The following is a 20,222-nucleotide window of genomic DNA, read 5'->3' as shown; positions in this document are numbered from 1 at the left end:
TAGAACACTCTGCAGTACTGACTGGGAAGTTCCCAAGTTCGTTCCTTGAGCTGGGCTGTTAGTTGATCTCAGCCAAGGCAGCAGTTCAAGGGTTATAATTGTCCTCAGTACCACTGGGCTAAATATGAGTAAAAATCAGCCAGTGTCCCTGCTCTTCATACCGATCCAGTGACCTCAACTGGGAAGTGTGTGGATAAGAACATAAGAACATAAGGCATTGACAGTCATTTTCCAACATTCCATTGACTCTGGATCAGTTCCTATGGAGTGGAGGGTAGCCAATGTAACCCCACTTTTTAAAAAAGGAGGGAGAGAGAAAACAGGGAATTATAGACCGGTCAGTCTGACCTCAGTAGTGGGTAAAATGATGGAATCAATTATTAAGGATGTCATAGCAGTGCATCTGGAAAATGGTGACATGATAGGTCCAAGTCAGCATGGATTTGTGAAAGGGAAATCATGCTTGACAAATCTTCTGGAATTTTTTGAGGATGTTTCCAGTAAAGTGGACAAAGGAGAACCAGTTGATGTGGTATATTTGGACTTTCAGAAGGCTTTCGACAAGGTCCCACACAAGAGATTAATGTGCAAAGTTAAAGCACATGGGATTGGGGGTAGTGTGCTGACGTGGATTGAGAACTGGTTGTCAGACAGGAAGCAAAGAGTAGGAGTAAACGGGTACTTTTCAGAATGGCAGGCAGTGACTAGTGGAGTGCCGCAAGGTTCTGTGCTGGGGCCCCAGCTGTTTACATTGTACATTAATGATTTAGACGAGGGGATTAAATGCAGTATCTCCAAATTTGCGGATGATACTAAGTTGGGTGGCAGTGTGAGCTGCGAGGAGGATGCTATTAGGCTGCAGAGTGACTTGGATAGGTTAGGTGAGTGGGCAAATGCATGGCAGATGAAGTATAATGTGGATAAATGTGAGGTTATCCACTTTGGTGGTAAAAACAGAGAGACAGACTATTATCTGAATGGTGACAGATTAGGAAAAGGGAAGGTGCAACGAGACCTGGGTGTCATGGTACATCAGTCATTGAAGGTTGGCATGCAGGTACAGCAGGCGGTTAAGAAAGCAAATGGCATGTTGGCCTTCATAGCGAGGGGATTTGAATACAGGGGCAGGGAGGTGTTGCTACAGTTGTACAGGGCCTTGGTGAGGCCACACCTGGAGTATTGTGTACAGTTTTGGTCTCCTAACTTGAGGAAGGACATTCTTGCTATTGAGGGAGTGCAGCGAAGGTTCACCAGACTGATTCCCGGGATGGCGGGACTGACCTATCAAGAAAGATTGGATCAATTGGGCTTGTATTCACTGGAGTTCAGAAGAATGAGAGGGGACCTCATAGAAACGGTTAAAATTCTGACGGGTTTAGACAGGTTAGATGCAGAAAGAATGTTCCCAATGTTGGGGAAGTCCAGAACCAGGGGTCACAGTCTGAGGATAAGGGGTAAGCCATTTAGGACCGAGATGAGGAGAAACTTCTTCACCCAGAGAGTGGTGAACCTGTGGAATTCTCTACCACAGAAAGTAGTTGAGGCCAATTCACTAAATATATTCAAAAGGGAGTTAGATGAAGTCCTTACTACTCGGGGGATCAAGGGTTATGGCGAGAAAGCAGGAAGGGGGTACTGAAGTTTCATGTTCAGCCATGAACTCATTGAATGGCGGTGCAGGCTAGAAGGGCTGAATGGCCTGCTCCTGCACCTATTTTCTATGTTTCTATGTTTCTATAAGAACATAAGAATTAGGAACAGGAGTAGGCCATCTAGCCCCTCGAGCCTGCTCCGCCATTCAATAAGATCATGGCTGATCTGGCCGTGGACTCAGCTCCACTTACCCGCACTCTCCCCGTAACCCTTAATTCCCTTATTGGTTAAAAATCTATCTATCTGTGACTTGAATACATTCAATGAGCTAGCCTCAACTGCTTCCTTGGGCAGAGAATTCCACAGATTCACAACCCTCTGGGAGAAGAAATTCCTTCTCAACTTGGTTTTAAACTGTCTCCCCTGTGTTTTGAAGGTGAGAGAGATGCTGTGGGGCACACACTAAGTCCAGTATCTGAAGGTGATTAACAGACTGGGTTTTATGTTTCGTGATCCTGGGCATGTTACCAACACCTTCCCTGGATACCAAGGCTAGGAGAGGCACTCTGGAAGGTATGGGGAACTGGGACTTGTCCCAGAGAGTAACCGAAGATATAAGAACTGAAATAACCTCGAGTTAAAAAGGAGAAAAGGCCCAAAATGGTGCAGTTGGTAACAGAACATAAATCAGTCTCCTCTTATAGTGGAGACATCAAATATTGACACACTTTGTTATTTGAAATATCAAACTATTAAACTCCAGCCCAGTTATAGGGGTTATTAACATCAGCAGAAACAACCCCCAACTGACAGAATGAACACGATTCAGTCAGGATGCGATGAACAGCAATTACAGTAGAATCCAACTCCTGCAGTCACTTGTGAACTCGTTGGTATCTCAGCAGGTGGGATGACCGAGTGAATCCCTTCCCACATACAGAGCAGGTGAATGGCCTCTCCCCGGTGTGACTGCGACGATGCATTTCCAGTTTATAAGGTTGGGTTCAGTTCTGCACCCACTGTGCGCAGATGAGAATAAAATCAATGAGCTGCTCATTTTCTCTGCTGGATACTGGGCCTTCTGTGCTGGCCCAATGGGGTGAGCCCGGGCTGGCCCAAGAGGGTAATGTAATGACCAGAACTGTGTGAGTACTCCAGCTGTGTCCTAACTAGTGTTTTACACAGTTCGAGCATAACCTCCAGAGGGAGGTGGGAGTCTGGAACTTACTGCCTGAAAGAGCAGCAGAGGCAGAAACCCTCATCGCATTTACAAAAGTACTTGGATATACACTGGAAGTGCGTTAACCGACAGGGCTACGGACCAAGAGCTGGAAAGTGGGATTAGGCTGGATAGCTCTTTTTCGGCCGCACAGACATGATGGGCCGAATGGCCTCGTTCTGTGTTGTAAACTGCTATGATTCCAGTCACCAATCCTCTCCTGTCTGATATAATATTGCAAAGCACAGTGGAAGGCCAGAAGATTGGGAAATTTTTAGACACCAGCAAAGGACTAAAAAAATGATAAAGACAGAGAAGATAGCATATGAGAGCAAACTAGCAAGAAATATAAAAACAGACAGTAAGAGCTTCTACAGGTATATAAAATGGAAACAAGCGGCTAAAGTAAATGTTGGTCCCTTAGAGGATGAGACTGAAGAATTAATAACGGGAAACACGGAAATGGCGGAGATTTTGAACAAATATTTTGTATTGTTCTTCACGGTAGAGGACACTAAAAACATCCCAACAGTTGATAATCAAGGAGCTATTGCGGTGGTGATGGTGGGGTGAAGCGGGACTTAAAACAGTCACTATCACTAGAGATAAAGTACTCAGCAAACAAATGGGACTAAAGGTGGACAAGTCCCCAAGACCTGATGGCATACATCCTAGGGTCTTAAAAGAAGTGGCTGCAGAGATAGTGGATGCACTGGTTGTAATCTACCATTCCCTGAATTCTGGAGAGGTCCCAGCGGACTGGAAAACTGCAAATGTAACACCCCTATTCAAGTAAGGAGGGAGGCAGAGCAGGAAACCATAGACCAGTTAGCCTACCATCTCAGTGGGAAAATACTGGAGTCCAGCATGAAGGAAGTAGTAGCAGGACATTTAGAAAATCATACTGCAGTCAGGCAGTCAGCATGGTTTTATGAAAGGGAAATCATGTTTTGACAAATTTGCTGGAGTTGTTTGAAGATGTAACAAGCAGAGTGGATAAAGGAGAACCAGTTGATGTTGTATATTTGCATTTCCAGAAAACATTCGAGAAGGTGTCACACAAAAGGTTACTGCACAAGGTAAGAGCTCAAGGGGTTGGGGGCAATATATCAGAATGGATAGAGGATTGGCTACCTAACAGAAAACAGAGTCAGCATAAATGGGTCATTTTTCGGTTGGCAAACCGTAACTAGTGGGGTGCCGCAGGGATCAGTGCTGGGGCTTCAACTATTTACAATTTATATTAATGACTTGGATGAAGGGACCGAGTGTAACAAAGATAGGTTGTTGTGAGGAGGACGCAAAGAATCTACAAAGGGATATAGATAGGCTCAATGAGCGGGCAAAAATCTGGCAGATGGACGATAATGTGGTAAAATGTCAGGTTATCCCCTTTGGTAGGAAAAATAAAAAAGCAAATTATGATTTAAATGGAGACAATTACAAAATGCTGTCGTGCAGAGGGATCGAGGGGTTCTTGTACATGAAACTCAAAAGATTAGCATGCAGGTAAAGCAAGTAATCAGAAGGCAAATGGAATGCTGGCCTTTATTGCAAGGGGGATAGAGTATGAAAGTAGGGAAGTCCTGCTACAATTGTACAGGGCGTTGGTAAGACCACACCTGGAGTACTGCGCACAGTTTTGGTCTGGACTTGTCTCCATTCCCGTGCCGAGGAGATTGCTACACCAGACGGGAGGGGCAACATTTGGGGACACTGATTCCCCACCAATTCCCATTCCCCTTCTTTCTGGTGGATAATGGAGGGGCCACTGTGTGTAATGTGCAAGTCAGTAAGAATTGTCAGCAAGCTCTTTCTAATTGGAGATTTTATTCAGTGGAAACTTTCACACACTATTGTACATTTTGTACCAAAGATCAGTTTAGGATTAAATTAAAAGTTCATAATTTTATTGCAAACTGAATTTCTGTTGAGAGTCGCTGAATTAAGGGGAAAGATAAAACACAGCGTTTCTTAAATGGACACTGCAGTCCCGAGAACACAATCAGCAATATATCCAGAATATTAAAGTCCAGCCCAGTTATAGGGTTATTATCAGCAGAAACAAACCCCAACTGTCAGAATGAACATGGTTCAGTCGGGATGTGATTAACAGCAGCAATAACAGCAGATTCCAACTCCTGCAGTCACTTGTGAACTCGCTGGTGTGTTAGCAGGTGGGATGACCGAGTGAATCCCTTCCCACACTCAGAGCAGGTGAATGGCCTCTCCCCAGTGTGAACTCGCTGGTGTATCAGCAGGTCGGATGTACGAGTGAATCCCTTCCCACACTCAGAGCAGGTGAACGGCCTCTCCCCAGTGTGAACTCGCTGGTGTTTCACCAGGTCGGATGAAGAAGTGAATCCCTTCCTACACTCAGAGCAGGTGAACGGCCTCTCCCCAGTGTGAACTCGCTGGTGTGTCAGCAGGTTGGATGACTGACTGAATCCCTTCCCACACTCAGAGCAGGTGAACGGCCTCTCCCCAGTGTGAACTCGCTGGTGTGTCAGCAGGGTGGATGACTGAGTGAAACCCTTCCCACACTCAGAGCAGGTGAATGGCCTCTCCCCAGTGTGAACTCGTTGGTGAGCTACAAGGTGAGATGACCGAGTGAATCCCTGCCCACACACGGAGCAGGTGAATGGCCTCTCCCCAGTGTGAACTCGCTGGTGAACTACAAGGTCGGATGACTGAGTGAATCCCTTCCCACACTCGGAGCAGGTGAACGGCCTCTCCCCAGTGTGAACTCGCTGGTGTATCAGCAGGTTGGATGACTGACTGAATCCCTTCCCACACACGGGGCAGGTCAACGGCCTCTCCCCAGTGTGACTGCGTCGATGAATTTCCAGCTCAGACGGTGATCTGAATACCTTCCCACAGTCACCACATTTCCACGGTTTCTCCATGGTGCGGGTATCCTTGTGACTCTCCATGGTTCGATGATCAGTTGAAGCCTCGTCCACGCACAAAACACGTTTACAGTTTCTCCGCGCGGTGAATGGTGCGATGTTTTTTCAGGCTGTGTAACTGGTTAAAGCTCTTTCCACAGGCAGTGGAACACTCACTCGGGTGTGTGTGTGTGTCTCGGTGCCTTTCCAGTCACACTGACATTTGAAATCTTTTCCCACAGGCAGAACAGGCAAACAACTCTCCTTCCACTTTCAAAGGCCGATGATATTCAGGTCCTGAAGAATCGATTGACTCCGTCAGATCTTGACGTGATGTTTGGTTTGTGCTTCCTGTCTGAAAATCTCCCCTTCTAATATTCTGTAAAAGGAGATAATAAAACTCATCACTGTCAGTACAAGACAGAAATTCAGAATAGACAATCTAGGGACCAAGTTTCGACAGGAGTTGCTCCTATTTTTTTGAAACAACTAGTTTTTTTTTGAGAATCCTAGAAATCGCAATTCTCCCCATTTAGTTTGCTCCAGTTTTAGTCGGTTAGTTCAGTTTTTTTTTAGTTCAATTTCTTTTTAGTTCAGTTTTTTTTCCAAAAGGGGGCGTTTCCAGCCACTTACGCCTGTTTTGGCCATTTAAGTAAGTTTAGACAGCGAAAAGTTACTCCAAACTAACTTAGGCCTGAGTAAATGTCCACTTTGATATGCTCAGAAAAACCTTGCCGACACTTTAGCAATCAGGCGCAGGTAGCCAGAGTTGAGGGGAGGGGGAAGTGAAGTTAGAGGATTTTCCAAACCAGTAAACATTTCACTTTTAAAAATAAAGAACAATCATCAATAATAAATGATCAATAAATCAATCAATAAATTAAAAAAATCAATAAATCAATAAATAAAAAATTAGAAGTTCCTACCTCACCTACTGCAGCACCTATGCGTTGGGGAGCACCGGGAGCCCTCCAGCAGCACACGGCCCACACTCAGCCCTGCCTGCCTGCCTGATTACATTTTCAAGGGGAAGAGCTCGGGTGTGCCCAGCCGCCGAGGAGGTGGTCCGGTGGGGCCCGCTGCCGAGGAGGTGGTCGGGCAGCCCCATCGTGGAGGAGGTGTTCAGGCGGGCCGGCGAGGAGGCCTTGAGGTAAGAGCAGTGGTGGCGAGGTGAGGCCCGAGGTTGGGCAGCGGCGAGGGGTGGTGAGGCGAGGCCCGAGGTTGGGCAGCGGCGAGGGGCGGTGAGGCAAGGCCCGAGGTTGGGCAGCGGCGAGGCGAGAGGTGGTGAGGCGAGACCCGAGGTTGGGCAGCAGCGAGGCGAGGGACGGTGAGGCGAGGCCCGGGTTTAGGCAGCAGCGAGGCGACGGTGAGGCAGGCAGGCCACTTAGCCAGGGATAGGGTCACCCGGAGCCACGATGCGCTGGGAGGGCCAGGAACTACTGCACATGCGCGCAGACTCCACTGCGCACGCGCGCAGCTGCCGGCACTTTTTTGGGCGAAGGGCTGTAGCTCCGCCCCCCACTGCTTCTGCTGCGCTGCGCCCAATCCAAAGCAGGCCTGATCATCGTGGAGAATCCCGAGGTAAGTATTAGGTGCACTTTTCCTTCTAGAAAGTCGACGGACCTCTCGGAGGTGCACCATTCTACGGGTCGGTCGAAACTTGGCCCCCGAGTTTCCATGGAACATACTTTCCTCTCTTGTTCTTCTAAAGCTGTAAATCCCTGTCCCACACATTGTCCCTCCTGCTGTGCTGAAATCCAAAACCATCGCACATTTCTAGACTGTTTCTCCTCCACTCCCAGTTTTCACCAGCAATACTGGCTGGGTTCAGTTCTACATTCACTGGTTCCCCTCCCTCTCCTCCCCTGAAGGTGCTGACTCTGGTTGGGTTCAGTTCTACATTCACTGGTTCCCCTCCCTCTCCTCCCCTGAAGGTGCTGACTCTGGCTGGGTTCAGTTCTACACTCACCAGTTTCTCTCCAGTAGTGACCTATGTGCCCAATCTCCCTGTGTGAATCTCAACAGTGAGTGTCGACAGGCTTTTCCACTGTCCTCACCTGAGGCCTCACACGTTCATTTTCCAGCAGGGTCATTGGACCCTCCTCCCAATTACTCAGTTTCTAAATGATAAGCGGATAAGGGGTTATGAGGAGTGGGCAGAGAACATAAGAAACAGGAACAGGAGTAGGCCATACGGCCCCACGAGCCTACTCTGCCATTCAATAAGATCATGGCTGATTCGAGCATTGACTCAGCTCCACTTACCCGCCCGCTCCCCATAACCCCTTATCGGTTAAGATACTGTCTATTTCTGTCTTAAATTTATTCAATGGCCCGGCTTCCATAGCTCTCTGAGGCAGCAAATTCCACAGATTTACAACCCTCTGGGAGAAGAAATTTCTCCTCGTCACAGTTTTAAATGGGCGACCCCTTATTCTAAGATTATGCCCTCTAGTTCCAGTCTCCCCCATCAGTAGAAGCATCCTCTCTGCATTCACCTTGTCAAGCCCCCTCATAAATCTTATATGTTTCGATAAGGTCACCTCTCATTCTTCTGAATTCCAATGAGTAGAGGCCCAACCTACTCAACCTTTCCTCATAAGTCAACCCCCTCATCCCCGGAATCAACCTTGTGAACCTTCTCTGAACTGCCCCCAAAGCAAGTATATCCTTTCGTAAAATTGGAAACCAAAACTGCACGCAGCATTCTAGGTGTGGCCTCACCAATACCTTATATAGCTGTAGCAAGACTTCCCAGCTTTTATACTCCATCCCCTTTGCAATAAAGGCCAAGATACCATTGGTCTTCCTGATCACTTGCTGTATCTGCATTTCATGCACAAGTACCCCCAGGTCCTGCTGTACTGCGGCACTTTGCAATCTTTCTCCATTTAAATAATAACTTGCTCTTTCATTTTTTTCTGCCAAAGTGCATGACCTCACACTTTCCACATTATACTCCAGCTGCCAAATTTTCGCTCACGCACTTAGCCTGTCTATGTCGTTTTGCAGATTTTGTGTGTCCTCCTCACACATTGCTTTTCCTCTCATCTTTGTATCATCAGCAAATTTCATTACGTTACAATCAGTCCCTTCTTCCAAGTCATTAGTATAGATTGTAAATAGTTGGGGTCCCAATACTGATCCCTGCGGCACCCCACTAGTTACTAGTTGCCAACCCAAGAACGAACCATTTAGCTCGACTCTCTGTTTTCTGTTAGTTAACCAATCCTCTATCCATGCGAATATATTGCTCCCAACCTCCTCAATATTTCCTCATAAGTTCACACATTCATCTCTGAAATCAACCTCGTGAACCTTCTCTGAACTGCCTCCCCTCTCCTCCCTTAAGATGCTAACTTTGGCTGGGTTCAGTTCTGCACTGACTGGTTCCCCTCCCCTGAAGATGCTGACTCTGTCTGGTTTTAGTTCTGCACTCACTGGTTAACATAAGAAATAGGAGCAGAAGTAGGCCATACGGCCCCTCGAGCCTGCTCCGCCATTTAATACGATTATTCGTGATCCGATCATGGACTCAGGTCCACTTCCCCTCCGGTTCCCATAACCCCTTATCGTTTAAGAAACTGTCTATTTCTGTCTTAAATTTATACAAATGTCCCAGTTTCCACAGCTCTCTGAGGCAACAAATTCAACAGATTTACAACCCTGAGAAAAGAAATTTCTCCTCATCTCAGTTTTAAATGGGCGGCCCCTTATAACAAGATTATGCCCCCAAGTTCTATTCTCTCCTATCAGTGGAAACATTCTGCATCCACCTTGTCAAGCCCCCTCATAATCGTATATGTGTTTTGATAAGATCACCTCTCATTCTTTTGAATTCCAATGAGTAGAGGCCCAACCTACTCAACCTTTCCTCATAAGTCAAGCCCCTCATCTCCGGAATCAACCTTGTGAACCCTCTCTGAACTGCCTCCAAAGCAAGTGTATCCTTTCTTCAATATGGAAGCCAAAAGTGCACGCAGTATTCCAGGTGTGGCCTCACCAATACTCTGTACAACTGTAGCTAGACTTCCCTGCTTTTATACTCCATCCCCTTTGCAATAAAGGCCAAGATTCCATTGACCTTCCTGATCACTTGCTGTACCTGCATACTAACCTTTTGTATTTCATGCACAAGTATCCCCAGGTCCCACTGTACTGCAGCACGTTGCAATTTTTCTGCATTTAAATAACAACCTGCTCTTTGATTTTTTTTCTGCCAAAGTGCGTGACCTCACACTTTGCAATATTATACTCCATCTCCCAAATTTTTGCCCATTCCCTAAGCTTCTGTCCTTTTGCAGATTTTGTGTGTCCTCCTCACTCATTGCTTTTCCTCCCATCTTTATATCGTCAGCAAACTTGGCTATGTTACACTCGGTTCCTTGTTCCCAGTCGTTAATATAGATTGTAAATAGCTGGGGTCCCAGCACTGATCCCTGCGGCAACCGACTAGTTACTGATTGCCAAACCGAGAATGAACCATTTATCCCGACTCTCTGTTTTCTGTTAGTTAGCCAATCCCCTATCCATGCTAATATATTGCCCCCATCCTCCTCAACATTTCCTCATAAGAACCCCCTCATCTCCGGAATCAACCTCCTGAACCTTCTCTGAATTGCCTCCCCTCTCCTCCCCTGAAGGTGCTGACTCTGGCTGGGTTCAGTTTTAGACTCACTGATTCCCCTCTCCTGAAGGTGCTGACTCTGGCTGAGTTCAGTTGTATACTCGCATGTTCCCCTCCCTCCCATCCGCCTCTTCCCTGAAGGCGCTAACTCTGGCTGTGTTCAATTTCACATTCACTGTTTCCCCTCCCTCCCCTCTCCAGCAGGCAGAGTTTAGGGAGCTAGCAGGGAGATTAAAAAGCAGGACCTCAAAAGGTAGTAATCTCCGCATTACTCCCGGTGCCACGAGCTAGCGAGTACAGAAATAGGAGGATAGAGCAGATGAATGCGTGGCTGGAGAGATGGTGCAAGAGGGAGGGCTTTAGATTCCTGACACATTGGGACCACTTCTGGGGGAGGTGGGACCTGTACAAACCGAATGGGTTGCACCTCAACAGAGCCGGGACCAATATCCTTGTGGGAGGGTGAGGGGGTTTGCTAGTGTTGTTGGGGAGGGTTTAAACTAGCTTGGCAGGAGGATGGGAACCTGACAATAGATTCAGCAGGGAGGGGAGCAAAGCTGGAATTAGAAAGCAAAAATAAAGAAAGTGAGTTTGAAGGAGAGAGGAATCAAGCAGGAAAAAAGGGTAAAAAAAAACAAACTTAAAGGCACTTTGTCTAAATGCACGTAGCATTTGTAACAAAATAGATAAGTTGACGGAACAAATTGAGACAAATGGGTATGATCTGATAGCCATTACAGAGACGTGGTTACAAGGACCAGGAATTAAATATTCAGGGGTACTTGACAATCCGGAAGGACAGACAGAAAGGAAAAGGAGGTGGGGTAGCTCTATTGATAAAGGATGGAATCACTGCAATAGTAAAAAAACGATATTGTCTCAAATGATAAGGATGTTGAAACAGTTTGGGTGGAAATAAGGAACAATAAGGGGAAAAGGTCACTGGTGGGCATAGTCTATAGGCCCCCGAACAGTAGCAACTCTGTTGGTCGGAGCGTAAACCAGGAAATAGTGGGGGCTTGTAAAAAGGGAACAACAATAATCATAGGTGATTTTAATCTCCATATTGATTGGATAAATCAAATTGGTCAGGGCAGCCTTGAGGAGGAGTTCATGGAGTGCATAAGGGACAGGTTCCTTGAGCAGTATGTAACGGAACCAACCAGGGGGCAGGCTATCTTAGATCTGGTCCTGTGTAATGAGACAGGATTAATAAACAATCTCCTAGTAAAGGATCTCCTCGGAATGAGTGATCAGAGTATGACTGAATTTCAAATTCAGATGCCGGGTGAGAAAGTTGGATCTCTAACCAGCGTACTAAGCTTAAATAAAGGAGACTATGAAGGTATGAGGGCAGAGTTGGGTAACTTGGACTGGGAAAATAGATTAAAGTGCAGGACGGTTGATGAACAATGGTGTACATTTAAGGAGATATTTCACAACTCTCAAGAAAAATCTATTCCAGTGAGGAGGAAAAGGTGCAAGAGAAAATAGAGCCATCCATGGCTAGCTAAAGAAATAAAGGCCGTTATCCATTAAAAACAGGGCATACAAAGTGACCAAATCTAGTGGGACGACAGAAAACTGGGAAGCTTTTAAAAACCAGCAAAGAATAACTAAAAAATGAGTAAGAAAGGGAAGATAGACTGTGAAAGTAAACTAGCACAAAATATAAAAACAGATAACAAGAGTTTCTATAGGTATATAAAAAGGAAAAGAGTGGCTAAAGTAATTGTTGGTCCTTTAGAGGACGAGACCAGGGAATTAGTAATGGGGAACAGGGAGATGGCAGAAACTCTGAACAAATATTTTGTATTCAGTCTCTACGGTAGAGGACACTAATATTCCAACAGTGGATAGTCAAGGGGATACGGGGGGGTGGGGGGGGGAGGAACTTAACACAATCACTAAGGAGGTGGTACTCAGTAAGATAATGGGATTAAAGGCAGATAAAACCCCTGGACCTGATGGCTTGTATCCTAGAGTCTTGAGAAGTAGCGGCAGGGATTGTGGATGCATTGGTTGTAATTTACCAAAATTCCCTGGATTCTGGGGAGGTCCCAGCAGATTGGAAAACTGCAAATGTAATGCCCCTATTTCAAAAAGGAGGCAGACAAAAAGCTGGAAACTATAGACCAGTTAGCCTAACATCTGTGATTGGGAAAATGTTGGATCCATTATTAAAGAAGCAAAATTCAGTCATGCAGAGTCAGCATGGATTTATGAAGGGGAAGTCATGTTTGACAAATTTGCTGGAATTCTTTGGGGATGTAACGAACCGGGTGAATAAGGGGGAACCAGTGGATGTGGTGTATTTGGATTTCCAGAAGGCATTTGACAAGTTGCCACATAAAAGGTTACTGCACAAGATAAAAGTCCACGGGGATGGGGGTAATATATTAGCATGGATAGAGGATTGGCTAACTAACAGAGAACAGAGAACAGAGAATCAGGATAAATGGTTCATTCTCTGGATGGCAACCAGTAACTAGTGGGGTGCCACAGGGACCAGTGCTGGGACCCCAACTATTTACATTCTATATTAACGATTTGGAAGAAGGGACTGAGTGCAACGTAGCCAAGTTTGCCGACGATACAAAGATGGGAGGACAAGTAAAATCTGCAAAAGGACACAGAGAGGCTCAGTGAGCGGGCAAAAATTTGGCAGATGGAGTATAATGTTAGAAAGTGTGAGGTCATGCACTTTGGCAGAAAAAAAATCAAAGAGCAAGTTATTATTTAAATGGAGACAGATTGCAAAGTGCCACAGTACAGTGAGACCTGGGGATACTTGTGCATGAAACACAAAAGGATAGTATGCAGGTACAGCAAGTGATCAGGAAGGCCAATGGAATGGAGTTTAAAAGCAGGGAAGTCTTGCGACAGTTGTACAACGTATTGGTGAGGCCACACCTGGAATACTGCGTGCAGTTTTGGTTTCCATATTTACGAAAGGATATACTTGCTTTGGAGGCAGTTCAGAGAAGGTTCACTTGGTTGATTCCGTGAATGAGGGAGAAAGGTTGAGTAGGTTGGGCCTCTACTCATTGGAATTCAAAAGAATGAGAGGTGATCTTATCAAAATGTATAAGATATAAGCGGGCTTGTAAAGGTGGATGCAGAGAGGATGGTTCCACTGATGGGGGAGACTAGAACTGGAAGGCATGATCTTAGAATAAGAGGCCGTCAATTTAAAACAGAGATGAGGAGAAATTTCTACTATCAGAGGGTTGTAAATCTGTGGAATTCACTGCCTCAGAGAGCTGTAGAAGCTGGGACATTGAATACATTTAAGACAGAAATAGAGAGTTTCTTAAACGATAAGGGGATAAGAAGTTATGGGAAGCGGGCAGGGAAGTGGAGCTGAGTCCATGATCAGATCAGCCATGATCTTATTGAATGGTGGAGCAGGCTCGAGCAGCTGTATGGCCTACTCCTGTTCCTATTTCTTCTGTTCTGATAAGGTGCTGACTCTGGCTGGGTTCAGTTCCACACTCACTGGTTCCCCTCCCCTGAAGGTGCTGTCTCTCTCTGGGTTCAGCTCGACACTCACTGGTTCCCCTCCCCTGAAGGTGCTGACTCTGGCTGGGTTCAGTTCGAGACAGACATCATTCAGTGAGTTCCTGCATCAAAATGGCCGCGCACGCGCTGTTCTGCTCACTGAATCAAGATGGCCGACCGTTGAACCTGCCTTCCTGCACCAAGATGGCCGCCGATAGCTTGGGCCTGTGACCGGGAGAAAGCCCGTAAGCTGCAACCGCCGATATTCCGGTTATTGTTCCGGGCTTGCGGCGGGCACCGGTTGTTCATGAAGCCTCCCCGGCTCCCCGCTGGTCCATTATTCCGCTCTGTCCCGCTGAAAAGGACACTTCTGTGGAGCCCGCCTAAAATATGTCTCCTCCGCCATTACACGACCCCCGCCTGCGCACTGAGCTCCTGTAGTCTGGGTGAGGCACATTCTCGCCTGCGGGGCATGCTGGGTACATAAGACCATGAGAAATCGGAGCAGGAGTGGACCACCCGGACCCCCCGAGCCTGCTCCCCATTCAGTAAGATCTTGGCGGGTCTGATCATAGACTCAGCTCCCCAGAACCCTTTACTCCCGAACCACACCTAGAGGACTGTGCACAGTTTTGGTCTCCTTATTTAAGGAAGGATATATTTGCCTTGCTTAGATACAGAATAAAGCTTCCTCAACACAGTTCCACCAGACATTCCAAGGGCAAGTGCAACACAAGTTAAATACGAAGTATATCTCCCTCTAACCTGTCCCAAGCATTCCAGAGTAGATACTGCATTGGTTAGATAGAAACATAGAAAATAGGTGCAGGAGTAGGCCATTCGGCCCTTCTAGCCTGCACCGCCATTCAATGAGTTCATGGCTGAACATTCAACTTCAGTACCCCATTCCTGCTTTCTCGCCATACCCCTTGATCCCCCTAGTAGTAAGGACCTCATCTAACTCCTTTTTGAATATATTTAGTGAATTGGCCTCAACTACTTTCTGTGGTAGAAAATTCCACAGGTTCACCACTCTCTGGGTGAAGAAGTTCCTCCGCATCTCGGTCCTAAATGGCTTACCCCTTATCCTTAGACTGTGACCTCTGGTTCTGGACTTCCCCAACATTGGGAACATTCTTCCTGCATCTAACCTGTCTAACCCCGTCAGAATTTTAAATGTTTTTATGAGGTCCCCTCTCATTCTTCTGAACTCCAGTGAATACAAGCCCAGTTGATCCAGTCTTTCTTGATAGGTCAGTCCCGGCCATCCCGGGAATCAGTCTGGTGAACCTTCGCTGCACTCCCTCAATAGCAAGAATGTCCTTCCTCAGGTTAGGAGACCAAAACTGTACACAATACTCCAGGTGTGGCCTCACCAATGCCCTGTACAACTGTAGCAACACCTCCCTGCCCCTGTACTCAAATCCCCTTGCTATGAAGGCCAACATGCCATTTGCTTTACAGAGTAAAGCTCCCTCTACACAGTCCCAAACACTCCCAGGGTAGGTACAGCATGGGTTAGATACAAAGTTAATCTCCCTCTATGCTGTCCCATCAAACAGTCCCACAACAGGCACAGCACGGGTTAGTCAAAGAGTAAAGCTCCCCATAGACTGATCCATCAAACACTCCCATCGCAGGTACAGCACGGGATAGATACAGAGTAAAACTCCCTCTACACTGCCCCATCAACCACTCCCAGGGTAGGTAAAGCACGGGTTAGATACAGAGTAAATATACCTCTATATTGTTCCATCAAACACATCCAGGGTGTGAGTTAGGACACGGGCAGCTGAGTTTTGGATTAACTCTAGTTTATGTAGGGTGGAATATGGGAGGAGTGCGTTGCAATATACAAGTTCAGAAGTAACAAAGGCATGGATGAGGGCTACGGCAGTGGATGAGCTGAGGCAAGAGCAGAGATGGGCGATGTTACAGAGGTGGAAAAAGGCAATCTTATTTATGCTGCGGATATATGGTCAAAAACTGATTTCAAGGTGAAGTATGTCACCAAGGTTGCGAACAGTCTGGTTCAGCCTCAGACAGAAGTTGGGGGGAGGGATGGAGTCAGTCGCTAGGGAACTGAGTTTGTGGCAATGACAATTACAAATATCAGAATATTTCGCTGCCCTTTCATGTGCAAAATGTGTGGATGAGTTTTTTTAAAATTAAATTGGTTCCAAAAAACGGATTAACTTTTCCAGAAATTAACGGATTTCAAATCTTATGCAAACCAGTTCAATAAAGGGGTAGTTCAAAGGATTTTAGCTGAGTTTAAAGTGAGACACTGCCGTCTACTACAATCACAACTCATGTACTCAAACAGAACAAGTTTGGGGTTTGATAGAAGGTGAACTAGGTGAGAAATGATATAAGTTAGATTAAGAAAAAGCACTAAAATGGAACAGTCGGTAACAGAACATCAATTCGTCTCCTCTGATCATGGAGGAACCAAATATTCGACAGTGTTTGAAACAAAGATAATTTATTCAATATTTATGCACAATATTAATCGCCAGCACAGGTATAGGGGTTATTAAGATCATCAGAAACAAACAAGAGTTGCCAGAATGAACATGGTTCAGTGCCCAATGCAATCACAGTAAATCCTGTTCTATTTACAAATGCAGCCTTTCTCCTCAGCCTGTTTAAAACTGGGATGAGGAGCAATTTCTTCACTCAGAGGTTTGTAAATCTGTGGAATTCTCTGCCCCAGGGAGCCGTGGAGGCTGGTCATTGAATATATTTAAGGCGGAGATAGACAGATTTTTGAGCAATAATGGAATAAAGGGTTATGGTGAGCAGGCAGGGTGTTAAGTACTCCACAAGACTGAGTACTGTGAGTAAAAACTAATGTGACCTTAGTCTCTCTAATACAACTTCAGAGTGCCTAAGCAGCATGGCAGACAATCTTTTATACTCCCTTGCACGAGTTATGCAGGTGACCGTTGGGCTTCCAACAATTATGCCCTCTGGTGGTAAGTCTTACACAGTTACAATGTTTACATACATAACATCACGCCCTCCCAAAGTCTTTGATACAAATTATTTATAAGTTGAGACAATCGGGGCTCTACGCTTCCTGGTTGATCGTCTGAGTTCAAACTCTGGCATGGGTGAGTTGGTTGGACTTTTGCTGCACTGAAGCACAGCTGGTCTGACAGGACTGTTGGGAATGGTGGATTCATCCTCTTGATTGATAGTGAGGTCGATTGATGGTTGGGTGTGTGTTCGTGTGTCGATGATGGTGATGTCCTCCTCAGGTTGTTCCTGGTTGTCGGTGAACTGCAGTTTGGTCTGATCCAAATGCTTTCTGCACGTTTGTCCATTCAATAGTTTGACTACAAACACACTATTCCCCTCCTTGGCCAAGACAGTGCCAGCGACCCATTTATGACCATGACTGTAATTAAGGACAAACATAGGGTCGTTATCAATGTCACATGATACAGCCACGAGATTGTGGTACATGTTTTGCCGGTGATGTCGGGTTGCCACATGATCATTTAGATTCGGGTGGACTAGGGAAGAGCCTGGTTTTGAGTGCTCTCTTCATTAACAATTCTGCAGGGGGAGCCCCAGTGAGTGAGTGGGGTCGCATCGGGTAGCTGAGCAGAACCCGAGATAAGCGAGTCTGCAAGGAGCCTTCCGTCACACATTTCAAGCTCTGCTTGATAGTTTAGACTGCCTGTTCTGCTTGACCATTGGATGCGGGAAGACCTGACATGCTACATGCTTGATGCCATCGCGGGTCATAAACGTGATGAATTCTGAGCTGGTGAAACACGGTCCATTGGCACTGACAAGGACATCGGGCAAGCCAGGGGTGGCGAACATAGCCCGCAGGCTTTCAGTGGTGGCAGTGGATGATTACACATTCCATCCTTTTAGAGTAAGCGTTCACTACAACTAAAAACATCTTTCCGAGAAAGGGCCAGCAAAATCTATGTGGATCCTGGACCAGTTTGGAGGGGCATGACCACAGACTCAATGGAGTCTCCCTTGGTGCATTGCTCAGTTGTGAGCACGTGTTGCACTGGTGTACGCATGACTCTAAGTCCGAGTCAATGCCGGGCCATCAAACATGCGACCTGGCTATAGCCTTCAGCATGATTATGCCTGGGTGTATATTGTGTAGATCATGTATAAACGTTTCCCTGCCTATTTTTGGGCAAAACCACATGATTACCCCATAAGAGACAATCCGACTGCATGGAGATTTCAACTTTGCGTCAGTGTAATGGCTTAATTTCATCTTGCATTTCCCCGGGAACGGCTGACCAGCTCCCATTGAGGACGCAACTTTTTACAAGTGATAGCACAGGATCCTGGCTGGTCCAGGTCCTGATGTGGCGAGCAGTGACGGGTGATCCCTCGCTCTCAATAGCATCCATGACCAGAAGCAAGTCTGCGGGCTGCGCCATTTCCACCCCGGTAGTGGGCAATGGTAGCCGACTGAGGGCATCAGCACAGTTCTCCATGCCTGGTCTGTGGCGGATAACACAGTCACAGGCAGACAATGTTAGTGCCCATCTTTGGATGTGGGATGAAGCATTATTGTTTTACCTTTGCTTTCTGAAAACAGTGAAATGAGCAGTTTGTGGTCAGTTTCAAGCTCAAACCGAAGTCCAAATAGGTATTGGTGCATTTTCTTAACCCCATATACACATGCTAATGCCTCTTTCTCAACCATACTGTAAGCTCTTTCAGCCTTAGACAGACTTCTAGATGCATATGCAACCAGTTGAAGTTTGCCCGATACATTAGTTTGCTGTAACACACAGCTGACCCCGTACGAAGATGCATCACAAGCTAACACTAATCGTTTACACGGGTCATTCAGTACAAGTAACTTATTAGAACAAAGTAGGTTTCTGGCCTTCTCAAAGTCTGTCTCTTGTGATTTACCCCAAACCCAGTCGTCACCCCTCAGTAGCAACAGGTTCCAGCAAAGTGCTTAACCCGGGTGGAAAGTTACCAAAATAGCGAGGAGTCCCAGGAACGAACGCAGCTCCATCACATTCTGTGGTCTGGGTACATTCTTGAAGGCCTCTGTCTTTGAGTCCGTTGGCCTGATGCCGTCTGCCGCAATCTTTCTCCCCAAAAATTCGATCTCTGGCACCAGGAAAACACACTTGGAGCGTTTCAGCCTAAGTCCCACTCTGTCTAGTCGACTTAGAACCTCTTCCAGGTTGTGCAAGTGTTCGGTGGTGTCTCGACCGGTGATCAGGATGTCGTCTTGAACACAACGGTGCACAGAACCGATTTCAGCAGACTCTCCATGTTCCTCTGGAAGATGGCAGCAGCCGAGCGAATCCCAAAAGGGCATCTGTGGTATATAAACAGTCCTTTGTGCGTGTTGATGCACATCAATCTTTTCGTAGATTCAGCCAGCTCCTGTGTCATGTAGGCGGAGGTTAGGTCCAACTTGGTGAACGACTTCCCCCCACACCCCCCCACTAATGTTGCGAAAGGTCATCCACCTTGGGTAGCGGGTACTGGTCTTGTAACGAGACTCGATTGTTACCTTGTAGTCTCAGCAGATTCTGACCATGCCATCGCTTTTAACACCGGAACAATCAGAAAGGTCTACTCGTTGAACTCAACTGGTGATATGATTCCCTCTCGTTGAAGTCTGTCCAGCTCGATCTCGACTTTTTCCCTCATCATGTACGGAACTGCTCGGGCCTGGTGATGAATGGGCCTTGCATCGGGGACTAGATGGATCTGCACCTTAGCACCTGTGAAGTTGCCGATGCCTGGTTCAAATAGTGACGGAAACTTGCTCAGTACTTGGGTGCACGAGGCATCATCCACTGAAGATTGTACTTTGATGTCGTCCCAGTTCTATTGAATCTTTCCCAGCCAGCTTCTTCTGAATAGCATTGGGCCATCGCCTGGTACAATCCACAGTGATAAATCATGCACAGCTCTATCATCCGATACCTTAACTGCTGCACTGTCAATTACTGGTATGAGCTTTTTGGTGTAGGTGCACAGCTTTGTCTGAATTGGGCTCAGTTTGGGCCTTTGTGCCTTGTTGCCCCACAGTTTCTCAAAAGCCTTCTGGCTCATAATTGACTGACTCGCCCCCGTGTCCAACTCCATTGATACCGAAATACCGTTCAATTTGACTTTCAGCATGATAGGAGGGCTCTCGGTGGTGAAGGTGTGTACCCCATACACTTCTTCCTCGGCTTGAGTTGCCTCTCGTTTGTTCTGCGAGATCCATGTCGGATCGATCATCCTCTGTCAACTCTGCCACGAGGGGAGTTGCAGCACTCTTGCACATTCGCTGGAGGTGCCCAATTGTTTCGCAGCCTTTGCACACGTAGTGGTTGAATCGACATTGATGGGCTCGATGATTACCTCCGCAGCACCAACATGGTGTGAA

General features: G+C 46.6%; 1 protein-coding gene and 1 long non-coding RNA gene across 4 annotated transcripts in view; both read right to left on the bottom strand.

The window, feature by feature from the left end:
• The window catches only part of LOC139242735 (uncharacterized), a 55,837-nt gene that overhangs the window by 15,110 nt on the left and 20,505 nt on the right, over nt 1-20,222 (bottom strand). The window lies entirely within an intron of this gene.
• The window catches only part of LOC139242734 (zinc finger protein 239-like), a 37,841-nt gene continuing 22,244 nt past the window's right edge, over nt 4,626-20,222 (bottom strand). The window contains exons 1-2 of one of the 3 annotated variants that reach the window (XM_070870495.1): nt 13,989-14,241; nt 4,626-6,079 (exon numbers count right to left, since the gene is read on the bottom strand). In XM_070870495.1, coding sequence (XP_070726596.1) covers nt 4,960-5,745 — 786 coding nt within the window. In that variant the 5' untranslated portion in view covers nt 5,746-6,079; nt 13,989-14,241 and the 3' untranslated portion in view covers nt 4,626-4,959. Of the gene's footprint in view, nt 6,080-13,988; nt 14,242-16,296; nt 17,232-20,222 lie in introns of those variants that run through there. The other 2 variants (XM_070870494.1, XR_011589361.1) reach the window with 2 other exon arrangements.

Source organism: Pristiophorus japonicus, unplaced genomic scaffold, assembly GCF_044704955.1.
Source record: "Pristiophorus japonicus isolate sPriJap1 unplaced genomic scaffold, sPriJap1.hap1 HAP1_SCAFFOLD_1461, whole genome shotgun sequence".
NCBI lineage: Eukaryota > Metazoa > Chordata > Chondrichthyes > Pristiophoridae > Pristiophorus > Pristiophorus japonicus.
Note: the sequence above shows the minus strand (reverse complement) of the source record. Positions and strands in the feature narration are given on the sequence as shown.